General features: G+C 37.3%; 1 protein-coding gene across 3 annotated transcripts in view; it reads left to right on the top strand.

Moving 5' to 3' along the window:
- tafa5a (TAFA chemokine like family member 5a) overlaps positions 1 to 24,517 on the top strand; it is a 139,758-nt gene that overhangs the window by 37,836 nt on the left and 77,405 nt on the right. The window contains exon 1 of one of the 3 annotated variants that reach the window (XM_055190911.2): positions 18,964 to 19,627. The exons of the other annotated variants lie outside the window; for them this stretch is intronic. Coding sequence (XP_055046886.1) covers positions 19,537 to 19,627 — 91 coding nt within the window. The 5' untranslated portion in view covers positions 18,964 to 19,536. Of the gene's footprint in view, positions 1 to 18,963; positions 19,628 to 24,517 lie in introns of those variants that run through there. 3 annotated transcript variants of the gene reach the window in all.

Raw genomic sequence — 24,517 nt, 5'->3', positions numbered from 1 at the left:
ATGAGTGAAGCGAGTAGTGAACACACACACTGCATGTTGTGAACCCACGTTGTGTGTGGAAGCACGTGGCCCTGGTTTGTTTTTTATCAGGCCATGTGCTTACCTGTCTTGTCCCCACCCCCTAGTCTCCTCATAAATTATCTTGTCATTGTTTCTTTTCCTTCACCTTTTGCCCTCATTATTTGCTCCCTTTTTTAATGTCCTTTTGTGTGTGCTGTCCTATGTTGGTTCATCTGTTAACCTATGTCAAGTGAAGATCACGTTGAGAATCATTGAAAGTCATTATTAAGTCTAATGCTGCGTTCAGACCAACAGCGGGAGAGGCGTCAAGCGCGAGTGATTTTAATGTTAAGTCAATGTAAAGACGCGTTGGCGCGCATGTGGAGGTCTCGCTGCACGAATGAGGCGTTTAGCGCAGTGCTCAGGAGCTTGCTCTAGTAGTGACGTGATTACAGGAAGCGAGCGGGGTCGTAGAAGCCCCTCCCATGACACAAATTTCCGTGTGAATGTCTGAATTATTAGAATTTCACGCACAGTTTCACACACGAATGAAGCAAGTAAACTCAAAGGGCCCTATTTTAACGATCTAAGCGCATTGTCTAAAGCGCACAGCGCAATGTCTAAATGGGCGTGTCCGAATCCACTTTTGCTAATTTAACGACGGGAAAAATGGTTTGTGCGCAGAGCGCATGGTCGAAAAGGCTTAGTCCTTTTTTTATGAGTAATGGGAGTATTTTGGGCGTAACGTGCAATAAACCAATGAGAGTCTCAGCTCTCATCCCCTTTAAAAGCCTGTTGCGCTGGCGCTATGTCTAATCCCTATTTAGATGACGGACTTTATAAACTGAAAAACTAAGCGGAGGAAGAAGATCCCCAGTTTAAGATTAATGTTAAATAATTGTGTTGTTTTTCACTTGTATTGAAATTGTTATTTTTTTATTAAAACCTTTAAAACCCATTTTCTTTTAGTCATGGAAGTAAAAAAGCAGACTTTTAATTGCTTTAAATGTATGGCTATCCAATATCATCAAAAAATAATTTACATAATTTTAAAAAAGTATGTAAGAAAAGGTTTGTACTCTAAAAATACTTTATTTGTTACAAACAGGAGGTAAAGAATTTTCAAACGGCTCTCCGCACGTTTCAGCACTTGGACAGCGTCAGTTTTTTAAGCATTACTTCAAAATGTTTCTCATCCCACCATATCCACAGGTACAGAGTCATCATATACAATAAATCTGTGAGGTAGCATTAAAAAAAAAACATTTAAAAACAAAGCATTTATTTACTTACCAGGCTACAGGTGAAGCAGCTCTTTACGCCTTCTAATGTCTCATAATTAGTCCTCATTTATGTCCAAGAGACTCAATAATAATCTTTTACATTCAATCCTTTAATCTTTCATATTTAAAAGAGTTTTTGTGCTGCTGCGCATTCATGTGTGTGATAAGCAAACCCACATTGTCGTCCAGTTTATAGGCGCATATTACTAATGCGCTCTTTAAATAACAAAAAACATATTGCGCCATTGACTTTAGACTTTAGACCAGGTTTTGGTTAGTCAATGGCGTAGTCTATTTTAGTTGTCTCAAAATAGCAACGCGCCAACAATGCGCCTGAACACAACTCGTTTTCAGACCAGAACGCCCATGGGCGCAAAAGGGGGCGCAAATGCATTTGCTATTTAAACAACGTGGCGCTAAACGTGAAAATGATAATTGCGCAGGGTGGAAACTTGCAAAAGACACTTGCGTCGCGCATTGCGCCGGGTGTATGATAGAGCCCAAAATGTTCAAGTGGCGTACTAGACACTGTAGACGTGAATATGACGCCTCAAATGCGGCTGGTGTGAACACATGGTAAGTATTGTTAGTTTGTCCTAGTCCAGTGTTATAGTTAAGTTTATCCTGTCCATTGTTATTTTGAGTTCTATTTATCCTGTTTCCCTTCTCGTGGGCTTTTGCTTTCCTTAGTTCCTGTTTGTGTCTTAATAAAAGTCTTGTGTTCTGCCTGCTACCTGTATCTGGGTTTCGTCCTTGCTGAATCATGACAACACTCACCCGAAGCAGTGGGTAGCTATCACTGCAGCACCTTGGGAGCATGGGGAGCAGGTGCCCTGGTCAAGGGCACCTCGAACCGGCAACTCTTGGGTTAAAAGCCTGCATCTATAACCATTAGGCTATGTCTGCCCTAGGTTTAATATGCTGTGGATTTGTACGGCGACTCTCTATTTGTCACTTTATTTCAGTCTGCATCTATTCTATTGTGTCCGTTAGCTTGATATAATTAAGTTAATTTTGAGGCATGCTAGAGCGGACTCTTTTAGCCTCTGAATAATGTAACAAAATTGTTTATTTGGCGTGTTATTGCATTGCTTTACAATGCAATAAAATTAACAATATTGTGATAAATACTTTAACTGTGACAAAAGTATACAATGACATCCAATTACTTATACCATTAGTTATAAGCTTTTGGTCACCACCCATGTCTTCTAGCTAGTAGTTGATAGTAACAAATGCATGGTTAAGTCACAGGTAGTCTGCAAATCACGTCTACTGCAGACACCTTTAGTCATACGTACTAACAAAGACAGTATGTTAAGAAAGTGGCTAATGCCAGTTGGACAGACTTGGCACCACATACATTCCACTCGCTCGCCTTTTTAGGCTTCTCATTATGATTTATTAACCTTCACAAACAGCCAGCATTTCAATGTAGCAAACAAGTCCCCATCTGATGTGCTTAGTTCAGTAACATAAACGTGTACGACAATTGCCATCACTGAAATCACCTGCTGTCAAAAGACTGGAATACTGAGTGAAGTAAAATGAAAAATGGCCGCCGAGGCCCAATTATTATCTTCCCTTTCATTTACAAACCCAGCGGCAGACTTCTGTCTCCACTGAGATCGTTTCCTACTCTGGTGGTGTCACTTGTGCCTCTATTTTATGGTTTGCCTTGAGAAGAGACTTGCGTGCCTTGCATATTGATGAAAACGACACAGGTTGGGTTGAGTCAGAGAAGAAAATGTGCACATTTGATACTTCAGGCGATAAAATCCTTTTTTATGCACTTCCTCCAATATGTTGTGGTTTATGTCCCAAAACAGGTTTGTGCCTGTACGCCCATAGGCATACTGTAGGTTTCAATGTTTAGAAGTGAGTGAACTGTGAGTTCCTCAAGTTTCTTTATATTTTATTTAAAATGAAGTTCAGTACCAACTGTTCTAGTAAAAGTGCAATAAACAACAAAACTTTATTTCATGTAGACTTTTCTACAGTGATAATGCTGCTGTAATTGCATCACTTTATTATCTTGCCAGCATCCCATTGTTCCTCAGGACAACTTTTTCTGTACTAATCTTTTACCCCTGGATACTAAAGCATACCTTTTCACATAGATACACAAAATATCATTATTGTCATGCTACATTGACAAGGTTTTATATTTCCAACTTTGCACCTCTGGTTCCACAGTCCTTTGATGTGGCAGGCTGCAGCTTTCCTATGGAGGTCCCTTCACTGGGGCACCTCTGATCCTCCAGCTTTGGATGCCACCTCCCTTGAACCTCCCTGGATGCACCTGGCCTTGTGTTGATAATAGTCTGACCAGGATTTCCCAGCATGCAGCAGGATCAGTGCGGAAAGAGGGAGCGAGCTTTACTAAGTAAACACGTCTGGTCTGTCTGGCCAGGACATAGCCTTGATGTGTCCTATCAACTCTGTCCCTTATTTTAAAGGATGGGTCTCGGCTAGCCCCCTGTGTGGCTCCAAAATTAGATCGGGATGATTGATTACATGCTCTTTTGATTCCAACCAGGAGAAGAGAGGCAAGACTTATCGAATCCTTCAAGCCCATCCTTCGAACTGTCACAGACATTTCATCAAAGTCATTCTTAGGGCCCCCTTGATCTGTTTTATCAACTTTGCTCTCTAATGCAGTTGGAGAAACAATATTGCAAGAGTTACCTCTCATCGATTCTCCTTCAAACTCCTGCACTAGTCTTTATTCTTTCGATACTGGCGACCATAGCCTTGAAGACCTTACGTTGATCCAGCAGGGTAAATGCTCAAGAGGTTATAGATGGATTGCAGTGTGTCTTTCGTCCCGGCCAATTGCTTTATAGTTTTTAGTATCAAGTGAGTCAAGGAAATATGCTGCACATGATTCAGTGTAACTAAAAGTAGTGGACCACAAGCAAGCAACTTTTATCTAAGTAGCGGTGTACAGTTTTAAAACGAGTCTCATTCACTAACACATTAATTTGTAGTATTGTTGATTTTATCATTTTATTTTTTCTACAAAAACATGACTATTGCAGTGAGTTGTCTCTTTAAGTTGAGTTGTCAGTTTAACCAAGCTTATAACTCTATCTGCACGTTTCCTCTGAGGATTTAGCCACATGGATATAATTTTCTACCATGCTGACATCCCATTGGCTAGCCATCAAATGTCCTTCACATGATGAGGAGAATGAAGATAAACCACAGAAAGTGCAATGAACATTCGGCCACTAGATAATGATTTTCACAAATAATTACAGGTGTCACTGGAGTAAAGATGACAAATGCATTAAGAAAAAAAACCTACATTAGGAGAGAAAATCTATTGACTTTTAAGTTATGTAAGATTTAAGTAAATGCACTGGGGCAGTCTGAGCTTAAAAAGAGCACCTATTGTCCGATTCACATTTTTACATTTCCTTTGGTGTGTAAGTGTGTATTAGTACATGTTAACGATATGCAAAAGGTACAAACCCCAAAGTAAACAATGATGCGAGTTATCATCTTCAGCATAAATCTGTTTTCTTGGACTACAACAAACACACGTGTAGGGAACAGTTTACTTCCTGGGATTGGTGATGTAGACAAGACCGACATTATCATAATTCCTCCCGCTTGGACTCACAGCCTGTAAGTTAACTGCTGTTAGGAACCGAATCTTTCAAACATGGTAAGGAGCGTCACATTTCCGGCTGACGTCAGAAGTATTCAGGCCAATCACAACGTACAGATTAGCTGGGCAATCAGGGACATGAAGCTTTTCAAATCCGTGTGTTTCAGGAAGAGAATAAAATCTGGAGCTACAAAAATGTACGGTATGTGGAAAATAATGTGTTTTTTCCATAAACCACGCAAACGCGGGATGTAACGATTAAATCGCGTGTCCCATTTAAAATGCCTGTCTGAAATCGATTCTGAATCGCAAGGATGCGATTCTTTGTTTGATGCACAGCTTGTACGTGTACTATGGCAGTTGGTCAGTAGGAAGTCCTTATCACATCATTATGAGTCGTAGTCGTTTATAACGTGCATTTAAAAAAAGCAACACTCGTTAAACAAAATCATTCAAAATATTCTTTATTATCATGAAAATACCTGAAACAATGTGAAGAACAGCGATATAAATATTCCTGTAGACATTTCCTGGAATGCTACTTCTTTTGTGGCACAAAGGGAGTTTCTGCATGAGAGCGCCCCCCTGGCGTTCGAATGTGCCGGGATTTCACCGTAATTCATTAAAATTCATTCATTGAGAAGACGCGCATTTGCACGATTAATTGTTACAGCCCTAACGCAAACACATTGTATTATACCAAATATACAAAATAATGTGTTTTTTAGTAATGAAATAGGTGTCCTTTAAAGTACTTTCATTTTGGACGCGTATGTGAGAGTCCACATACAGTAGGCATGATGCAAATTTCAAATAGTAAATTATGAAATAGTATGCGCACCACCAGAATTTTGTATACAGAAGTATGTAGGCCAGGAGACGTATAGCATTTTGTCGCAATGCTCATGCGTCGAACATCTGTGTACACATACGAGTCAATTAAACTTGCTAAACATTAGGCTTTGCAAGGGTGTGTTTTTGACTGTGTTTGTACGCTCGCATACACGTAAAAAAACCTGAACTATACTCCAGGCTTAAGAAAGCATGCCAGAGGCACCTGTGTATTTTCTAAAGCACAATAAAGGTTGGTATGTGTTGACTATATGCAAAATTCCCTCGTGGAAAGTTTTCTTTTTGTGTATTTGTGTGTGTGAGAATGAATTTTGTTTACTGAGCCCCATCGGGCCTCACGTCTGTGTGAGGATGTCTTATCAGAGGCACTCCAGCAAGGGCCTGACAACTTAAACTGAGGGCCACATGTTTATTGAGTAATTGAAACTGAGCAGTGTGGGTATGAATTCAGCATGCCTGTCAATCAATCTACTCTGGGGATGGAGTTGGTGACAACGTGTGGCCTGACTAATGTCATACTGAAATTACAAAATCAACAGCATGTTATCCACTGCATATAAACAGCCTGGTATACACCTTTCAGCAATAAAACAGTTAGCATTCTCTATGCATTTGGTAAGACTATTATTGACCTACAAACATTAGAATTGTTTTGCCCTTTAGCACAGAGCTTCGGAAGAAGTTGTGCAGATTTCCTCCCAAACATCTTGAATGACCAGCCTTCCCGTTCTGTTTTAAAGGATGTGATTTCTGTTTCACTAATGTGAATATAATTGTTATTTTCCAAAATTCTTTCAATTGACCACATTCCTCCTTAAACATGTATTTGTTAAACTAGTATCAATATGTGGGATAGGTCAGGGTGTTCAACCAAACGGCAATGCTTATCTTTTAGTGCCACTGTTCATTACATATAGATGGTTTCATTGCACCTGAACCGAAGGTAACTTCTAGTCTGCATTTATTTATTGGTCTGGTTAGTGGCTAAACTGAAATAAATACCTTGTCGAAAATAAAGAGTTTTGGTTTGCTAAAGACGAGGAGAGACGGCTAGCATCGATCACTGCTGTGCAGAGGGTTTGGCAGCCAGGCAAGAATTTAAAGATCTGTAGCTAGAATTTTATATATTAATTTTACCCAAGTGTAGTTGAAATGCGTTGGATATGATATATGAACAACTGTAATTTACTTGCCATTGATTTTGCTTGTTATACTTAAGCAACTGTAAAAGGACTCTTGTTGTTATTGATTCTCTGTGAAAGTCTACCGGAAGTTGCGTTTAGTAAAAAGTTTACTGTCCTTTTATTCTGTGCAGAGTCAACTGCATAGTGTGAGTATAGATTTAATTTCATTTGCCAGCCTCATGCTACGTTCACACGGGGTGGAAGCGTTAACGCTTCTCATTTACTTTTAATGAGTGGCGTCATGCGTTGCCGAACTGAATTGTGGATCCATCAACTATGCGTCACTGCCGTTGCTCGTGGCAGATGTTGAACATTTCTCAACTCTTCAAGCACCAACGCAGGTGTCAGCCAATCAGATTTCCTTATGCAAATAACCTAGTGTGAGCCAGCCAAGACTGGAGGATGTGTTGCGGCCACTGTGATTGGCTGTTGGCCACGCTTCAGACAAGCCTTCTGTTAAGCATTAACGCTTTCACCCGTGTCGGGTGTTTTCGCCCAGGGGTGCGTTTCCCGAAAGCATCGTTAGCCAAATACTGTCGTAAGTTTCATTGTTACTGACAAAGTTCAACGATTTGATGTTTCCCGAATCCTTAGTTCAAACAAACGAACTTGTGTGGTTTAAACGACAGTTCTTCACCTGTCGTTAGAAGCATCGTTCCTTGTTATTATCATGTTAAGACTTACGTTGATCATGCTTTTGAACAAAATAAGCAAAAAACATATAGTACATTCTATATCCATCATTTTATCCAACACATTTTATTTTACGTCTTTAGGTTCGTAAACAGAATTAAAGCGCCGCATTTGAAACTGCGCATGTGCGCAGGGCTACGAGCTTTAAGACCCTGGGGAATCCCTGGGAGGAGTGACATAAGAGGAAACTTGCGCATACATTGAATATCTTGAAAATAAACAACAGATAACTAAATCACGATAACAAATCAGTCTTCCCATGCAATATATTTACAGCAGTAATTTGACATTAAATCAATTTGCACAGATTAATTAGTACTTTACCTACCATGTGACATCATCAACTATGTTGTTAAACCAACATGGTTCAAACGATGAATGTGCGGCAAAGTCACTATGCTTTCGGGAAACAGCTGTGACAAGGTAGTTTGTTTCTCCAACGATGCATCGTACTATGGTCGTTCAGCAGCGAGTTGCGTCGTTGTTCGGGAAACGCACCCCAGGTTGTTGACAGGCATAGAACCTCAGTTCTGAGAGCCCTGCATTGGCTTTTGAATGCTTGTTTCATTATAACACAACCTGAGGTGCATGGGACACTGAGGTTGCGCAGGTATAAAAAACACAACCCAATCTCAAAAAAATATAGTCACAAAATATTTGATTTATGTATTTGTATTATTGACACGAAATTACGCTGTTTTTCATGCCACTGGAGCACGACTGTCTTTTTCGTGTCACACAGCATAAATTTCTATAGTTTTAAATGTCTGTGGCACGACTTTCTTTATTGTGTCATTTTATATTTTGTTTTATTTAGTGGCACGAAAAACTGCAGAAAATTGTGTCAATAAGACGAATAACTTTGAATTTCAGTCATTGACTTAATATTGATTTGCATTTACTCAATTCATATTAAAGATCTCAAGGTTATATTTTCCCAGAACGTTCTTTAGAATATGTAGGATGATTTTATGTAGAAAACAGCCTATTGCAAAAATGACTTTAACTGGGTTTTCACAGACTATGGGTGTGTCTCAATCAGCTCCATAGGCCGTAAATCATATTGTGTTTTTTTTTACCCCTGCTGGGTAAATATTGGACAGAACACACCACTGGGTTAAAAATGACCCAATGTTGGGTTGTTTTTATGCAACCATGGGCCCAGCAGTTGGGTTAAAACAACCCAGCATTGGGTAAATTTTTGTGTTTTCTCCAATACCCAACATGGGTAAAAAATAACCCAGCCATTTTTAGAGTGCAAGTTCGGGCACTGGTAAGGACCCTAGCTCACTTCACTTATTTTCCTGTGACGTGACTGCTTAAGCAGATAATTCATATCTGTTATTCATCTACAACCGGCAAAACCAATATCTCTCTGACTTAATTTTTAATCACTTAAAATATTATTATGAAAAACACTTTCATTATTCTCTCACATATCCGTACATAAATTTGGAGGAATATTACATTTAAATTAAGTGGATTGTAGTCCTTTCCTGTCTAGTAATGTGTGTTTATATTAAAACTAAAACAAATGTTTATCTTTTCAAAAGATTGAAGAGCTTTAGAAAAGGTCACGTGATTTCCGGTAGGGACCATCGATAGGAACATAGGGACCTACAGTATAAGCTGGCTGTACAAACCAAGTAGGTAATTTTTTTTTACTTAAAATCTCACTTCTCATGTACACTTATTTTTATGTTATATTAAAAGACCACATTAAACATTGAAATTAAAAATCCACAATTTAAAACTTGACAAATTCACAGGTGTGGCATTACCAACTAATTGCAGTTTAAAACCATTGTGGGTTGAAACGTTAAAAAAGCTAATATGCTGGGACTCCGCAATTCAGAGAAGAGATCAAGCAGCACTCATTTTTTTAATTAGACACACTGAGCTCTCTGCAGTGCTAATGAATGTTGGTTTAGGTCAATTAAGGACATTCTGTTCCCAAAGTTAAAGTTTTAAACTTCTTCCAAAACTTGGTGAAATTTTGATTAAAAAGTACAGATAAAAGTCTGATTATTACACTGCCATCTGAAATGTGATAATTGCGGCATTCTAGCTTTGTATAAATAATTGAAGAGCTCCGATGCAAAGCCCTCTAAGTGCATTTGACATGTTTTCTTGTACAAAATAGGAATTTTTTTTCATTGGATTCTGCCAGCAAGCAGTATTTCTAAGTTGGCTGACGCTGGGATTTAAAGCTAAAGTACTGTATTGATGAATGTATACGTGCCGAGAACATGAATGTATACGTGCCGAGGTGGTGTTTAGTGGCTTTTGCATCTAAGCTCCTCAATTGTTTGAGCAAATGTTTTTGGTGTACCATACTTTTCCTTAAAATTTAATAATGAAAATTCTATTTCAAGTCCGTTTAGCTATTTTTGTAAGTAGCTGTGCAAAACAGCTGTTGTCACTATTGCAAAATAAACTATTACAATGTTTTATTTAACTATAGTAAAGTGTATTAATGTCCAACCATTTTTTAAGAATCGCTTATATACAGTAGGCATTGGGAATTAACTTGGTGAGTGAGAGGAGATGGGGTGGTGGAGGGATTCTGAAGACTGCAGAGGATCTTTGGAGAGTTAAACTGTGACTTATATATGGCTTGCCTTTGTGCTGATTGGGTAGATACGATGATTACTGATTGAGGACAGCTGGTGGTACTAGAGTATTTGTTGATTACTGATTATAGACAGCTGGAAGTACTTAAGTGGTTTATTTGACGTGCTCCTCCCGAACTACGTTAATAAAACATAATAAGTTGTGACCTCTGAGTGACGTAACTTGTGCAAGTGTGCAAGTATCAGTTTCTTAGCATTGCCAGGTGAAAGACTTTGAAAATGCCAGGCATGTGATGTGCACTTGTATCTTCAGGAATAGCAAAAAGTATATTACAATTTGTGTGTACAAAAAATGTACATTTGATACTTATTTATATTTTAATTATTTTGCAAACTATTTTGTTATTAAACTACAAGCAAAACATGTTTTTCTTTTAAGGCCCTTTCCACATGTACGCATGGTATTCAAAACCATAACATTTTCTGTGAGGTTTGGCCATTCGTCCAAAATCAAGCAAATTATCAGGTGACTGAAATCTTTATGAAAACTCCTGCTAGGGTAAAGATCTTCAGAAACTCCGGTTGCAACGTTGTCATGTAGCCAGTGAAACCGGAGTTTTTGGCTTGTACAATGGCTTTTGACTGGCCAAAATGGCTTTACGGTTAGGGAGATATCGCCATCTGTTGGTTTGGCATGCTCTTGACAGCACTTCATACCAGATTCATGCGTGTTTGTGTGGATGTGGAGATTTTTTTAATGAAGGATGGAAAAATCTTTACATTTATAAAAATACCAGTGTACGTGTCTCCTCACATTCATTATTCTAGCTGCTTTACAACATTCCTTGTTGAAAGATGAGGCATTGGGAGCTTGGGTCTTAACCACTAGACGCGTACGGTGCCATATGTGGAATTCAAATTAACGTGCCCCAGAGAATACGGTCCCACATGTGGGATTTCTGAATGTACAATGACGTAACACACAGATTTAAATTAACACAGTGAGGAAGACAGTGAGCGGTTGAAGTGCCAGCGTCTCGTTCCCTATCTCAGGTAACAGACGTTATAGTCGTAACCAAGATGTTTTATCATTTTTAGCATGCTTTGCTATATTTACTAATTTAGTAAAAAAATAGATAAACAGCAGAAGCAATTTAAAATTATGTGACTGCAAATTAAAAAAATATAAGAGATTTTGAATCATTTAAACAGAACTGTATGTGCCTTTAAATGTGTTGATTTTCCTCATTATCACTGATAAACACACTGATCTTGTGATGTACAGTGTATCACCTCTGATGTTTGATGCAGATTTAAGGATATTGTCTTTCATCAGAGCTTATTGAAAAATGTCAGTCTCCTTTGTCTATTTTTAAGCCAAGCAATTCTGTCTTTACACAGAAGTTATTTGAGCAGTTAATGAGCTGTCGACAGACTGAGCGTTTAAGAGGCTACTGAATATTCATCAGTCAGTGTGCAGAAGCGTGTAACGCAAACACTGATTCACTCATGTATAACACCATGAAAACTGGTGACAAATGGGATGAGAACAGGTGAGATCTTTGTTTTGCCAGTGAAATATAAATAATTGATGTGACGAAAGAGGTGTGAGGTAAAAATACTTGCAGGGATTCATGTGTTTCTCCAGACATTTAACCAGCTAACCCCCTAAGCAGATTGCAAGGTTTTTACAGATCAAAATAATTAGTGTTGCATGCAAAACAAGCCTCTTTTTACTTTTGATCAAAGGCTTTTTTTGTACACAGGTTGCTCTTAAAGTATAAGACATGGACCGTATTAGACGGTGTAACATCCGCTGTGATTTGAGCATTAATGATACCTTTTAATTGTGTGGCTTGTTAGGAAGAGGTGTGCTATTCATTTTCATAGGGATTTGATTTTTTCACCTTTATCACTGACCCCAGAAAATAACACAGCCTCCAGAGGCTTGTATGTGGGCACTATTTATGATGGGTGCAATGCCTCGGGTGCTTTTCTTCTGACCCTAACAAACTAAGATTGTTTTTTTTTTTCAAAATAGCCTCATCAAGTGGCTTGCTTGTGGCCACACAGCTGTTTAGTCCCATTATTGTTAAGTTTTCATTGCACTATTTGTGGAAACAATTAGAATATTACATAGCTATAGCCGTGAGTTCTACTGTCAATTTTTAATGATTTTCTGACAACACATTTCTTGTGCAGTTAACGGTTCACTGTCCTTTTACTTTTTAATGTATCCGACTGTTTGTAACCCAATTCCAGTGATTTTAGCAGCCTTAGTTGTTTTCTGTGTTTGATGCATGCCTATAACCCTTGGCCTGACAGCTACCTAAAATCCATTGCATCATGGTGAAACAACTGAAATTTTCTTCAGAACAATAATTTTTCCACTTTTAGTAATGTAGAGAACAACTAGATGTTTTTTGCTTAGTTTACAATAGCAAGCATTCTTTTTTACTATTTATATATTTGTCTATGGTTATCGTTTTGACATTAAAGGCGCTCTAAGCAAATCTGTGTGACGTTACTTTTTGTTGATGTTTGAACTGTTTTCAAACGGAGCGTAGCTAACTCCTCCCCCTCCCTTCTGTGCTTTCATGAACGCGCCCAACCCCCACCCCCAAATCCTTCTTGTCGTTTATTGGCTGGAACACTTTGTTATCGTTTCTGATGGTAGGTTTGGCCACTTTGTTGTTATTGCAGTTTGTGGAGCCTAGGATGTCTACAGAGATTGCGTTTTTACAGGTTGATTAGCGGACATGCAGCAAGTGTCATGATCGTAACACGGGGAAGACCATGAAAAAACCCAAATGCAGACTTAAATAAAGAATACTTTAATACATCCAAAAACACAGAACCAAAACACCCACGAGGGGGTAAAACATTATAATAACAGAACACAAGAACTAAACTCACTAACATTAAAGGAATAGTCTACTCATTTTCAATATTAAAATATGTTATTACCTTAACTAAGAATTGTTGATACATCCCTCTATCATCTGTGTGCGTGCACGTAAGCGCTGGAGCGCGCTGCGACGCTTCGATAGCATTTAGCTTAGCCCCATTCATTCAATGGTACCATTTAGAGATAAAGTTAGAAGTGACCAAACACATCAACGTTTTTCCTATATAAGACGAGTAGTTATACGAGCAAGTTTGGTGGTACAAAATAAAACGTAGCGCTTTTCTAAGCAGATTTAAAAGAGGAACTATATTTTATGGCGTAATAGCACTTTTGGGAGTACTTCGACTCGCCTGAAAAGTCCGCTCCCCTTCTCACTCTCATAATGGGAGAGGGAGGGTGTTACTGCGCCGAGTCGAAGTACTCCCATGATAGGAGCGTCACATTTCCGGCTGACGTCGGAGGTATTCAGGCCAATCACAATGTACAGATTAGCTGGCCAATCAGGGGCACTGCACTTTTCAAATTGATTAGTTTTGTACCAAATCTGTGCGCTTCAGGAAGGGAATGAAATCTGGAGCTACACAAATGTACGGCATGTGAAAAATAATGTGTTGAACCATAAACGATGCAAACACATTGTATTATACCAAATACACAAAATAACGTTGGGTTTTAGCAATGAAATATGTGCACTTTAGAAATAAGACCAAAATTCCGTAACCAACACCTTCCGCCTTACATTAACTTCAAAAACCGAGCCAAAACTGTTAAGACCCAAACTGGCAGACCCCCCTAAATAAACGGGTGGACATGGCAACTTTTTTTAAACATAAAACGTTTTTATGGTTACCTCTGTGTCAATGATCGTAGTTACGGGAGTGTCTTCTTTCACACACAAATGGAACAACCATTAGGGAATTCACTCCCACATTTAAGGGGGGGGGGTCTAAAGCTTAGTAACACTTACTGACTTTTTAACACTGTTAAAGAGTTGTATTCCTCATGCTAAATATAGGCAAAGCATCCAAAAAGCAGTTGGACGAATTACAGAGTATTTCTGGTCTGAATGCAAAGTTTCTGAGATATTCATACATAACAATCTCGCTTTATTTCTTTTATGGACAATTTTATTGCTGGAAGTCTTAATATTTATTCACCCGAAATAGTGCACGCACACACAAACCAAGAGCTGACACAAAATCAACACCACAAAAGAAGTGTGTTTTTGTTTGTGAGGGGAATTTAAGCTTGTTCAGCTTCCTAATGAACCCAGCATTATGAAAACAATAGATACAGTTTGTTTATCCATGGAAGCAGCGGTGTTGTGCAAGTGTGTTTGTTTAAAGCTGGATTTTTGCAATGGGGCCGTCCCAACCGGGTCATGATTTGTAGATGTAGAACTACATCAAATGTCAAAGGTGTTTTGTTGGCAGTTGTTGCGTAAGTGCATATAATGTAAACAACACAAACGTAGGGAATCATAAGTTGTCCAGAGATAGTGGGATAATGTTTTGTGTGTGTTGCTTGCATGTGATACGGTACGCCTCCAGGGGCTCGGGTTTTTCTGCTAAAGTAGCGGTACAGCTGATCTGTTTTTTATAAATCTGATAAAAGTAAAGACTCTTTGGAGATATGAAGGATACAGTACTACTTTGTAGGTACTCAAGATTAACATGAGATTGGCAGAAACACTGTGTGTTATGTGACCTTTAAATGTGCTTGTCACTCCCGGAACTTTATAGTGTGTACGGAGTCAGTAAGAAAAATCAGATTTTATCCAGAGTTGTCCAGAGATAGTGGAATAGTGTTGTTTATCCCACTATCTCTGGACCACTTATTAATATGGAGGCCCTGCATTGTTTACCTTTCAGATGTGTAAAGTACTCAAATTTATTTTTCAAGTATAGACGGTTTCAGCAGTAACAACATAAACAAACAACATGTGGCTTCCGGTAAACTCTGCTAAGAATAAATAACAACAAAATACTTTAAACATATTTCATTTATATAACAAGCAAAATAAACAAAACATAGATTACCTAGGAAAACAAAACATTTGTTATTTTCGACGAGGTATTTGATCAAAAGTTCAGTTTAGCAACTAGTCAGACCATTAAAAAAAAACTTAAACCGGAAGTAAAGACCAGACGCGGATCGTGTCACCACACGTCCGTCCAATGAAACCGTCTATACTTTATCAGAGGGTGCACTCATATTATCCCAACCGAAAGCCAAAGCCTGGTTCGTATGACTAGTGTGATCGCTCTGCACCTTGCCCCGGCGCAGTTTCGGTTCACTTCAGTCAAAAGCATAGTGTCATACTTTTTACTCCACTATAATTCATATTTAATTTCATTTAATACTTACAGTAATTACATTAAATCTCCATAATCTAGTATTTAATTCATTTTACTTAAGTAAAATTAATTATAAAGTAATTGAATGTTTGAAAGCACAATATTTTACTTGTAGTAAGTAAAAGTAAAAGTAAAAGTAAAAGTAAAGTAAAAGTTTGTGGTAGCGCTTTATTTTATGGTGTCTTTGTTACATACGCTACATGCATTTATTATAGTAATAACAGCATAATTACATGCAACTAACCCTAAACCAAACCCTAATCCTAACCCCAACCCTATTTTCAGGAATTACACAGGTGAACACTAAAGAGGTTTACTAAACAAGGAACAGAAAGCAAAAACCCACCAGGGTGTAAAGCAAGGTAACAACAAGATGTCTAAATACTAACAGACTTTAACAAAGAGTAAACGATAAACTTGACAAAACCTGACAAGACATAAAGGAAGTAATACGTTAACCAAACACTGGCACAACACGTGGCAAAGACAATAGGTTTGTTCGACTTCATGCGGCACTGCAATAACCAACAGCCGGATGATGTCAAAGAACCGCTAGAATGATTCGCGAAATCATACGAAGTCTAATTTTGTCTCGCTCTCGCGGGGCTTTGACGTCATCCGTCTGTCAGTTCTAGTGGCACTGCATGAAGTCGAACAAGCCTGTTGTACTTTACAAAACGAACCAGCACAGGACTGCAAACACAGGGGCATTAAATAAGGGAGCAAATCAAGAGGAGAACAGGTGACATGAATGAAACAATAACAAGGTGATTAACACGGAGACGAGGGGGCAGGAGACGAGACGAGATAAGGAGGCACAGCCCAGACAAAGCCCATGTGCTACCACACAAAACATGGGCCTGTCATGATCCTGCAACACATTCTCACCCCATGGCGTCAATATTTGACGCACTTGACCATGCGTCAATATGTGACGCGGAGGGTTACCTTTCGCGTCATTTTTTGACGAACTGGGGACTTCAATACTATTACGTCCGTTGCATCCTCTTTCCTATTTTCTTACCATTTTCGCGTCGGTTTAGGGTTAGATTACGCAAAATTAAAAAGTTGTCACCTGGCGTTGGGGTTAGAGTTAGGTACGACAGTTGTCACCTGGCATTGGGGTTAGAGTTAGGTTTGGGTAGGGATGTCATTATGTAAATCTAACCCTAAACCGATGCGAAAATGGTAAGAAAATAGGAAAGAGAATGCAACGGACGTAATAGTATTGAAGTCCCCAGGTCGTCAAAAAATGACGCGAAAGGTAACCCTCCGCGTCACATATTGACGCATGGTCAAGTGCGTCAAATATTGACGCCATGGGGTGAGAATGGGTTGGATCCTGCCTCAAGACCAAAAGTAAAACAAGGACAAGAGGGCAGAATCATGACACCTATAGTAAGTACATGCTGTTAAAGGGATAGTTCTCACTCTCATTTTGTTATAAACCTGTATAAATTTTTTTTTTTTTTGATGAACATGAAGAAAGATGTTTGTAACCAATTCAATTCTATAAAAAATACTATGGAAGGGGTTCATGAACGGTTTGGTTACAAACATTCCTCAAAATATATTCCTCCGTGTTCATCAAAACAAAACAAAAATGTAAAGAGGTTTGTAACAATATTACGGTCAGTAAATAATGACTGAACTTTCATTTTTGGGTGAACTATCCCTTTAATCATTATTATTTACTTAAATGTATATTTAGACTGTAATGGCGTAAAATAAAGTGTGACCAAGTTTGTCAAAGATAAACACTGTAATAAAGTACAGATACCCGAGTAAAAACACTTCACTATTTTACAGCTCTGATCCCTCTTTATTGGGTAACTTTGCTGCAAAAGTATACCATGGTTTGCCGCAGAGTCTCGTAATTTTTTTATTCTTTTTTCGTGATATTATCACGAAATTCTGTGTTTTTTCGTGATCATATAACGAATTCCTGTTTTCGTGTGATTTTCACGTATTGGTTACTTAACTGTTTTGTCCTATTTTCTTACCATTGTCACTTCGGTTTAGGGTTAAATTTACATAAAATGAAATCCTTACCCAAACCCAACTCTAACCCTAACGCCAGGCGACATATAAAAAAATAAATCAGAAAAAATAGTATAAACCAATATATAAAGTGACATGCAAGCACCAAACCTAACCCTAAACCCTAAGCGACAATTGTTTAAAAATAGGAAAAAGCAGTTGAGTAACCAATACGTGATAATCACACGAAAACAGGAATTTGTTATACGATCACGAAAAAACGCGGAAATTCGTAATATTACGAAATAATTATCATAAAATTACGTGACTATATCACGAAACCTCGTGAGACTGGGTAGATAATTTGTGAGGATCAGAAAATTTTATTCATAATTCCCCCAGAGGAGCTGCGAATGTTGGTTTACCTAGCACATACCTACCTTTGTTTCATGAAAAGATAACTTTCTTCTGAATTAAAATAAAATAATAAACATTTTGAGTGGTAATGTGTTTATTCTATTCTATGCATTGATTAAATATGTGAAATCACTATGTCCTTCTCCAGCCATGCTCTCTTTTTACTCACAAACTGTTGGTCATCTTAGAACCTTTGACCCCCACTCCATTGTGGTGCTGTTTGGTTCCCAAAGGCACAGTTGTGCTGAAACTGCAGGGTTGTGTCAATATAAGTGACATGGTGCTCTTTAAGACATGACCAAGGACTGTTCATTGGCAGTGAATGCATGTCATCATCATCCCAAGGTGACGCACCTGCTTCGTCAGTGTCCCGTAGTCACTTCCTAGGCAACTCTCTTTTAATTGCTATCTAACTGATTGATGGATGACAATGAAAGATAAAGGCTGAGAGAGAGAGAGAGAGAGAGAGAGAGAGAGAGAGAGTTTAAACACAACAAAGAAATTAAAATAGACATCCCCATGGTAAACGCAAGTGAATGCTAATAATTGGATCTAATTTTTGATGCAGAACTGATTTCAGACATTTACATTTATGCATGTATGCTTTTGGCAGGCACTTTTGTCCAAAGTGACATACAGTGCATTTAAGCTCTGGGTGATCTCTGGGAATTAACCAATGACCTTTGAATTGGTTTGCATTGATATATGTCCAAAAAAAAAACATAATAGATGTTTATACTTGCTTTGAAAGTATTATGCAGTGGTTAAGAAACGGTTGCAGATCACTTTGATAGTAGCCTAATTATTATTATTATTATTATTATTATTATTATTATTATTATTATTATTATTATTATTATAAGAACAACAATAACTATAATACAGCTGCTTTTTGATCTTATGACTTCTTTAAATCGTGGGGTGCACATCATTTCGGATAACTTAAACGCAATAATAATAATACTGTAATATGAAGAGCTCATGACGTCTTTAAATGGTGTGGTGCACATCATTTGTATAACTTAAACACTAATAAGACTCGCATTGAAAGAACTTGACGTCAGACTGGAAGAACACGCGCTCTGACGCATCTACCGGTGAGTTCTTCTCAAACGCTTCTCTTCAGTGTGAGGAGGCGATGTATGCGTCAGAGCAGAGAGAAAGTGCACTAGTTAAGAGGAGAATCAGACCCCAGTAACGCACAGACGGAGGCGGAGATATAGACCCAGCACATCACCAACAGCGTCGCGCTGGGACATTTGTACAGGATCACGCGAATAAATGCGGGAAATACGGTTGTTTTTGAGGCTGTACTCAATTGTTTATTTTGATACTTATGGTGAACAGTTCGACAGGCTGTTAATACAGAAGATTTTCACTGTTTTGGTACACCAACGCAGTTTTCCAAGTGCGTAAAACAGATCGGTTGGAGGGAACCGTCGCGCATCACTCGAGTTGTCCACGCAGCAGCCACCGTTAAACTGGAAATGTCTGCATCTCTTGCGATGGGCCGTGATTTGTTAAATAAATTGTTTTCCTAAAGTTGTCATCTGCTAAGACAGATCGGGATCGTTTGTTCTGTTGTGGAAATCTGTGAAAGAAAAGCGCGGCAGTGGGGTTTTTTTGTATGGCAAGAGGATGGATCTGTGGTGCGGCTGCTGAATCCAGTCAGGATGCTGATGCTGAGAGTTGCGTGGGTTCTAGCGGGAGCGGCGATCTGCTGTTTCCTCATCATCCTTATTCACTCTCGCTTCCTTAGAGACGGTAATTGTGCTTTATTAATCATATATCTGATAAACCATGTTAATTTACCACACCTGTAGGTTCACTTTAGTCTACTGCCAGATGATTTGATGAGCAAATTTAATCTAGATTTTTACAATGCGCAGCGCAATATGCATGTACTCTAACTTTAATGTAGAGAGAGCATTTAATTTAATATGTAGGCTAATTAGCAGTGCAGAGACTAAATTACTTTTATATTGGGTGGGATTTGTGTTTTGACCAAATGGAATTTAAGGTTATTGCAAAGATGTCCTTTTTCTGATTTTTTTTTTCAACATGAACACGTTTGAAATAGTTGGGTTACTTAAATGGGTTAAGGTATCAGATCAGTGCTGTTCTGTGAATTCGGTGATTTGTGGATGTGTTTCTCAATCAATAGATGGCACTACAGTCTTAAGGGTAAAGCTGAGGTCAAAAAAGTATTATTTGCTCCCATTATTTTATTCAAGATTTATTAATAGCTAAATAAAGTAACATTTTGTGGGCGTATCTAATGCATTTTAAATATTAGTGACTTAAAATACACATAATATTGCATTTTTTTATTTTTTATAAATAAATAAATGTAACCACATTTGCATTTAAATGCTTTACATGACTATACAATTAATAGGGTGTTTAGCAATGCATTTAATGCATTTTACTCTTTAACTACATACACATTTACTGCATATTCAGGGAAGCCAACATTGTATGAAGTAACATTAATATTAATAAACTAAAAACATTATTTAATATCATATTAAACTACAATTTTAGCAGAAGATATTTTAAAGAGTCAGATAAGCTTGAAATAACATGTGCTACTTCATATACATTAGATTTTCTAGTCATATACTGACTATAGAAAAGCATATATGAAGAAGTTAAATATATAATATTATATTATAACTGATTACATTCATAGAACATACCACTAATTATGATTATAATCACTGTGGTTTCTAGAGTGATCGATCCACATATCTTTAACACATATGCACATGTGCATAAGGTATATAGATATGTACATTTCACCTACAGTATAATGCATTGTTTTTAGAGGGCACGTTAACTGTGGTTATTATTCACCAAAATATTATGGTTATGAGGTGCATGACAAGGTTTAAAGGCCATTCATTATGTCATTTTGTATACAGACTTGTTTAAATGGTTTATATATATATATATATATAACTAATATACAACTTTGCAAATCATAGTTGGATGGGGATTGATGTCAACATTAATGCTGAAAGGTGAGAAATAAGAGCCACAGAGACAAGTCAGCCAGATACTTATGTTTCAATCAGTGTATTATAAGCAAATTTCTAGAGTGATCCATATGCACATGTGCATATGTGATTAAGGTATTTGTAGATATGTACATTTCAAAACTAAAGTTACACCTACAGTATATATATATATATATATATATTGATGGCAATAAATGTATTTTAGATTCAACAAAGTAGGATTACATTCCGATTAGATGTAACAAATATACAACTTTGCAAAACATGGTTGGATGGTGATTGATGTCAACATTAATGCTGAAAGGTGAGAAATAAGAGCCACAGAGACAAGTCAGCCAGATACTTATGTTTCACCTTTCCACACTGACACAATAGATATAGGATGTCCTTTTCAGGAGACATCTATCCTGGCTTCTGTGTGTGCCTTAGAGGAGGACATGGCTGGTTTGTTAATATATGAGACAGAAGGTCAGGTGGAGTTTCTGCTTAGTGGTGGAGATTAAAGCTTGGGTTCAAACATCCTTTGAAAAACAGAGAAAATACTGGAAATATGTAAAAAAATAATAATAATAAAAAAAAAATTCAAAACTAAATGTCTTCTTTAGGCCTTAGTCAATATTTAGTGTGACCTGTCTTGGCACTAAACACACCTTGAGCTTTTTTGAGGAGACTGAAGTCCTGAAGTTATTCATACATTTACATATATGCACTTGGCAGATGCTTTTATCTAAAGTGACCCATGACCTTTTGTGCTGCTATAAGCAATGCTCGGAGCTATACAGGAACATTGAATGAATTGAATGATTCTAATCACTTACTAATCAATACATTTATACTGTTTTTAATACTACCTACAAATTTCCTGTATTTTCTGGTTGTATTCTAATAAAAAAAACTGAGAAACAATTATATATGATATTTATACCTTTGCAAAAACAACTAATCTAATGGTGGCATGGTGGCCTAAGACTTGTGCACAGTACTGTATAGCAAATATATATCCAAAATCCTAGCTTATGACATTTAATGATTATAAAATCATGTTCAGGTAAAACTCCTGCTCTTTTTGTGCATATCTAGCATAAAATACATTTTTATTTTTGTGGAAAGGGAGATGTATCTTTAATGAATTTTTACACCATACTTTCCCATACAACATAGTAGCCTATTCATAGATGCAAAACCTGTAATGCTCCAAAACAGACAAATCAGTGTGTGCTTCATTTCAAGTGCTGTAAATTCATTTTGCCTTGTATGAGATGAGGGACATGCCAAAATTGAATTCATAATTCTTTTAAGTTTCACTTCTATAGCAGTATTGACATAAGATGGTATGATAAAAGCCACAGTGCCTAATGCATTTTCTTGCAACATTTTATTTCAGAAATAAATCTAAAATATTTGAGATCATCTTTCAACAAGATGGCCATTTTGTGTTTCAGGATTCTTGTGTGTTTACTGTATTTCTTTAGATTTTATGAGACTTGTTTGATGTTAAATAAAAAAAAGGATGTGTTTATTAAAACTTTTGTGGAAGAAAATGAGGCATAGAAGATCTCTTTTTTTTCCACTGTCCAAGGTCGTTGCTTAGACAACTAGGTGAGGAAATTTATACTAACATATGTATTGAAAAATCGTCATTGACCACGGAAATAATGCGGACAAGATCAAGGGAATATTTTTTCTCTTACAGAAAAGCCACATGAATATCCCATATAAAATCCATAGTTATATGAATATCCCATATAAAATCCATAGTTATGTGTTTTTCACCCCATGTAAAATAAATTGAAATTCATGTGCTTACTTTGTAAGGGGTTGTATATTAAAACAAAATCTTGAACCCTCAAAGTGCTCAGACTTTTTTAAAATTCATAAATCTTTTGGTGGCAGCACTCCAGTGGCGGTTCTAGGGAGGGGCCAGCGGGGGCCAGTGCCCCTGTGACAACAAGCTTGGACCCCCTTGTGGCCCCCCTAAATGTGGGGTGTGAAATTATTTTTAAAAATGTTTTTGTGATTGTTGTTTTTTTACATCCGTAATTAGACATAGCATAAACATGGTATTTGGCCTGTTAATGCCTTTAGCGCACACTGCAAAAAATTGCAGATTTTTTGCTTGTTTTATGCACAAAATCACTTACATTTGATACATTTTGTCTAAAACTAGACTTATTAGACTTAATTTTTAGATATTCTTACTGAAAACAGTGCAGTGCAGAAAATGATATGACAAGAATAAGGTCTAAATTTAACTGGCCCCTCTAACAGTACATCTGGCCCCAGATTGGCCCCCTAGTTGAAATGGTCTAGATCCGCCACTGCAGCACTCAGCAATTTAGTTACTGATAACTTTACTCCTTCTTTATAGTCTTTTTTGTATAACAGTTATACTAATGTTATTGGACATAAGTTATTTGTAAAATAAAAATATGTCATATAATTGTACTAAAATGCTTTTTTTATGTCACCTCACAACATTGTAACCAGGCTATTTTTATTGGGGTAGCATAAAAGCTGACCAAACTTCTTTTGAAATGTCAACTACACAATATTAAATCATTATAGGATTGTGAAAAAGCACTGCCACCTTGTAATAATGTTTTTTGACTGAATACCAGCAATGCTATGATAACTGGCGGCCAACAAAAAAAAATATAGCCTACCAGAAATTTGATAGTTTGATCCTTACATGGGATGCGCAATAAGCTATAATCATTGGACCCTTAACAAGGTAACTTGTCTAAGCTATATTTGGGACTGTCTTATTGTAGTAAGCTTTCATTTGAAGGATCTGAAACAAAAATGTTACCATTCTATTAAATATTTAAAAATGTTAAACAGGCAGTTACTTAGCAATGTTGCCAATGATTCAGAATAGTAGAAAGAGATGTATGTTTGTTTGCTGTGGTGATGCACTGATTCTATAATTGTAGTTAACATACTGTTGTGTGATTTGTAAGTGATGAAGGTCTGACTTGCAGATTGCTGGGTTATTTAGCGGACTTCACTGAGAGGCTTATACTGAAAGTTATTAAAAAATTTGGCAATTTTGGCCTGGAGTGGCACATCAGTCTGAAGTGGCCCTTCAATACTTCTCATCATCGTATTAACCTGCATGAAGAACATATGAATATGCACACTCAGGTGAAAAAGTACACTCTCATAATGTACTTGAAGTGCTTTATTTTTGCACACTAATTTTGTAAATTTTAAATCATATTAATGGCGTCTCAAAATAGCACAGATAAGTACATTTAATGTTCTTTAGATTATAGTTACAAGTACTACAGGAGAATTTTAAGTATATTAAGTACAAAATAAGTTTGTAAAAAAAGAGTACATTATGGAAGTGTACTTTTTTACCTGGACATCTTAAGTGTGTGTGAAAATCACCCATTTTGTCAAACCTTTTTAAGAGCTGCCAGAACTTAACTTAGATGTGGCCCAAAAAAAAAAACGTGTTCAAACAATATACATTAAATAAATATACGGAAGAGACTTGATTGGTTTAATTGGGCTTGATTGGGCATGGTTGTAGTGAAATCTTTAAAAAGCTTAGAAAGAGTCAGTCAATAGCTCACACATCTTCCGTAAGAGAATATACTTCGATATATGGAAAGCGATGGAAAAGGTT

The sequence above is a fragment of the Misgurnus anguillicaudatus genome, chromosome 1 (assembly GCF_027580225.2).
Source record: "Misgurnus anguillicaudatus chromosome 1, ASM2758022v2, whole genome shotgun sequence".
Classification (NCBI taxonomy): Eukaryota; Metazoa; Chordata; class Actinopteri; order Cypriniformes; family Cobitidae; genus Misgurnus; species Misgurnus anguillicaudatus.
Note: the sequence above shows the minus strand (reverse complement) of the source record. Positions and strands in the feature narration are given on the sequence as shown.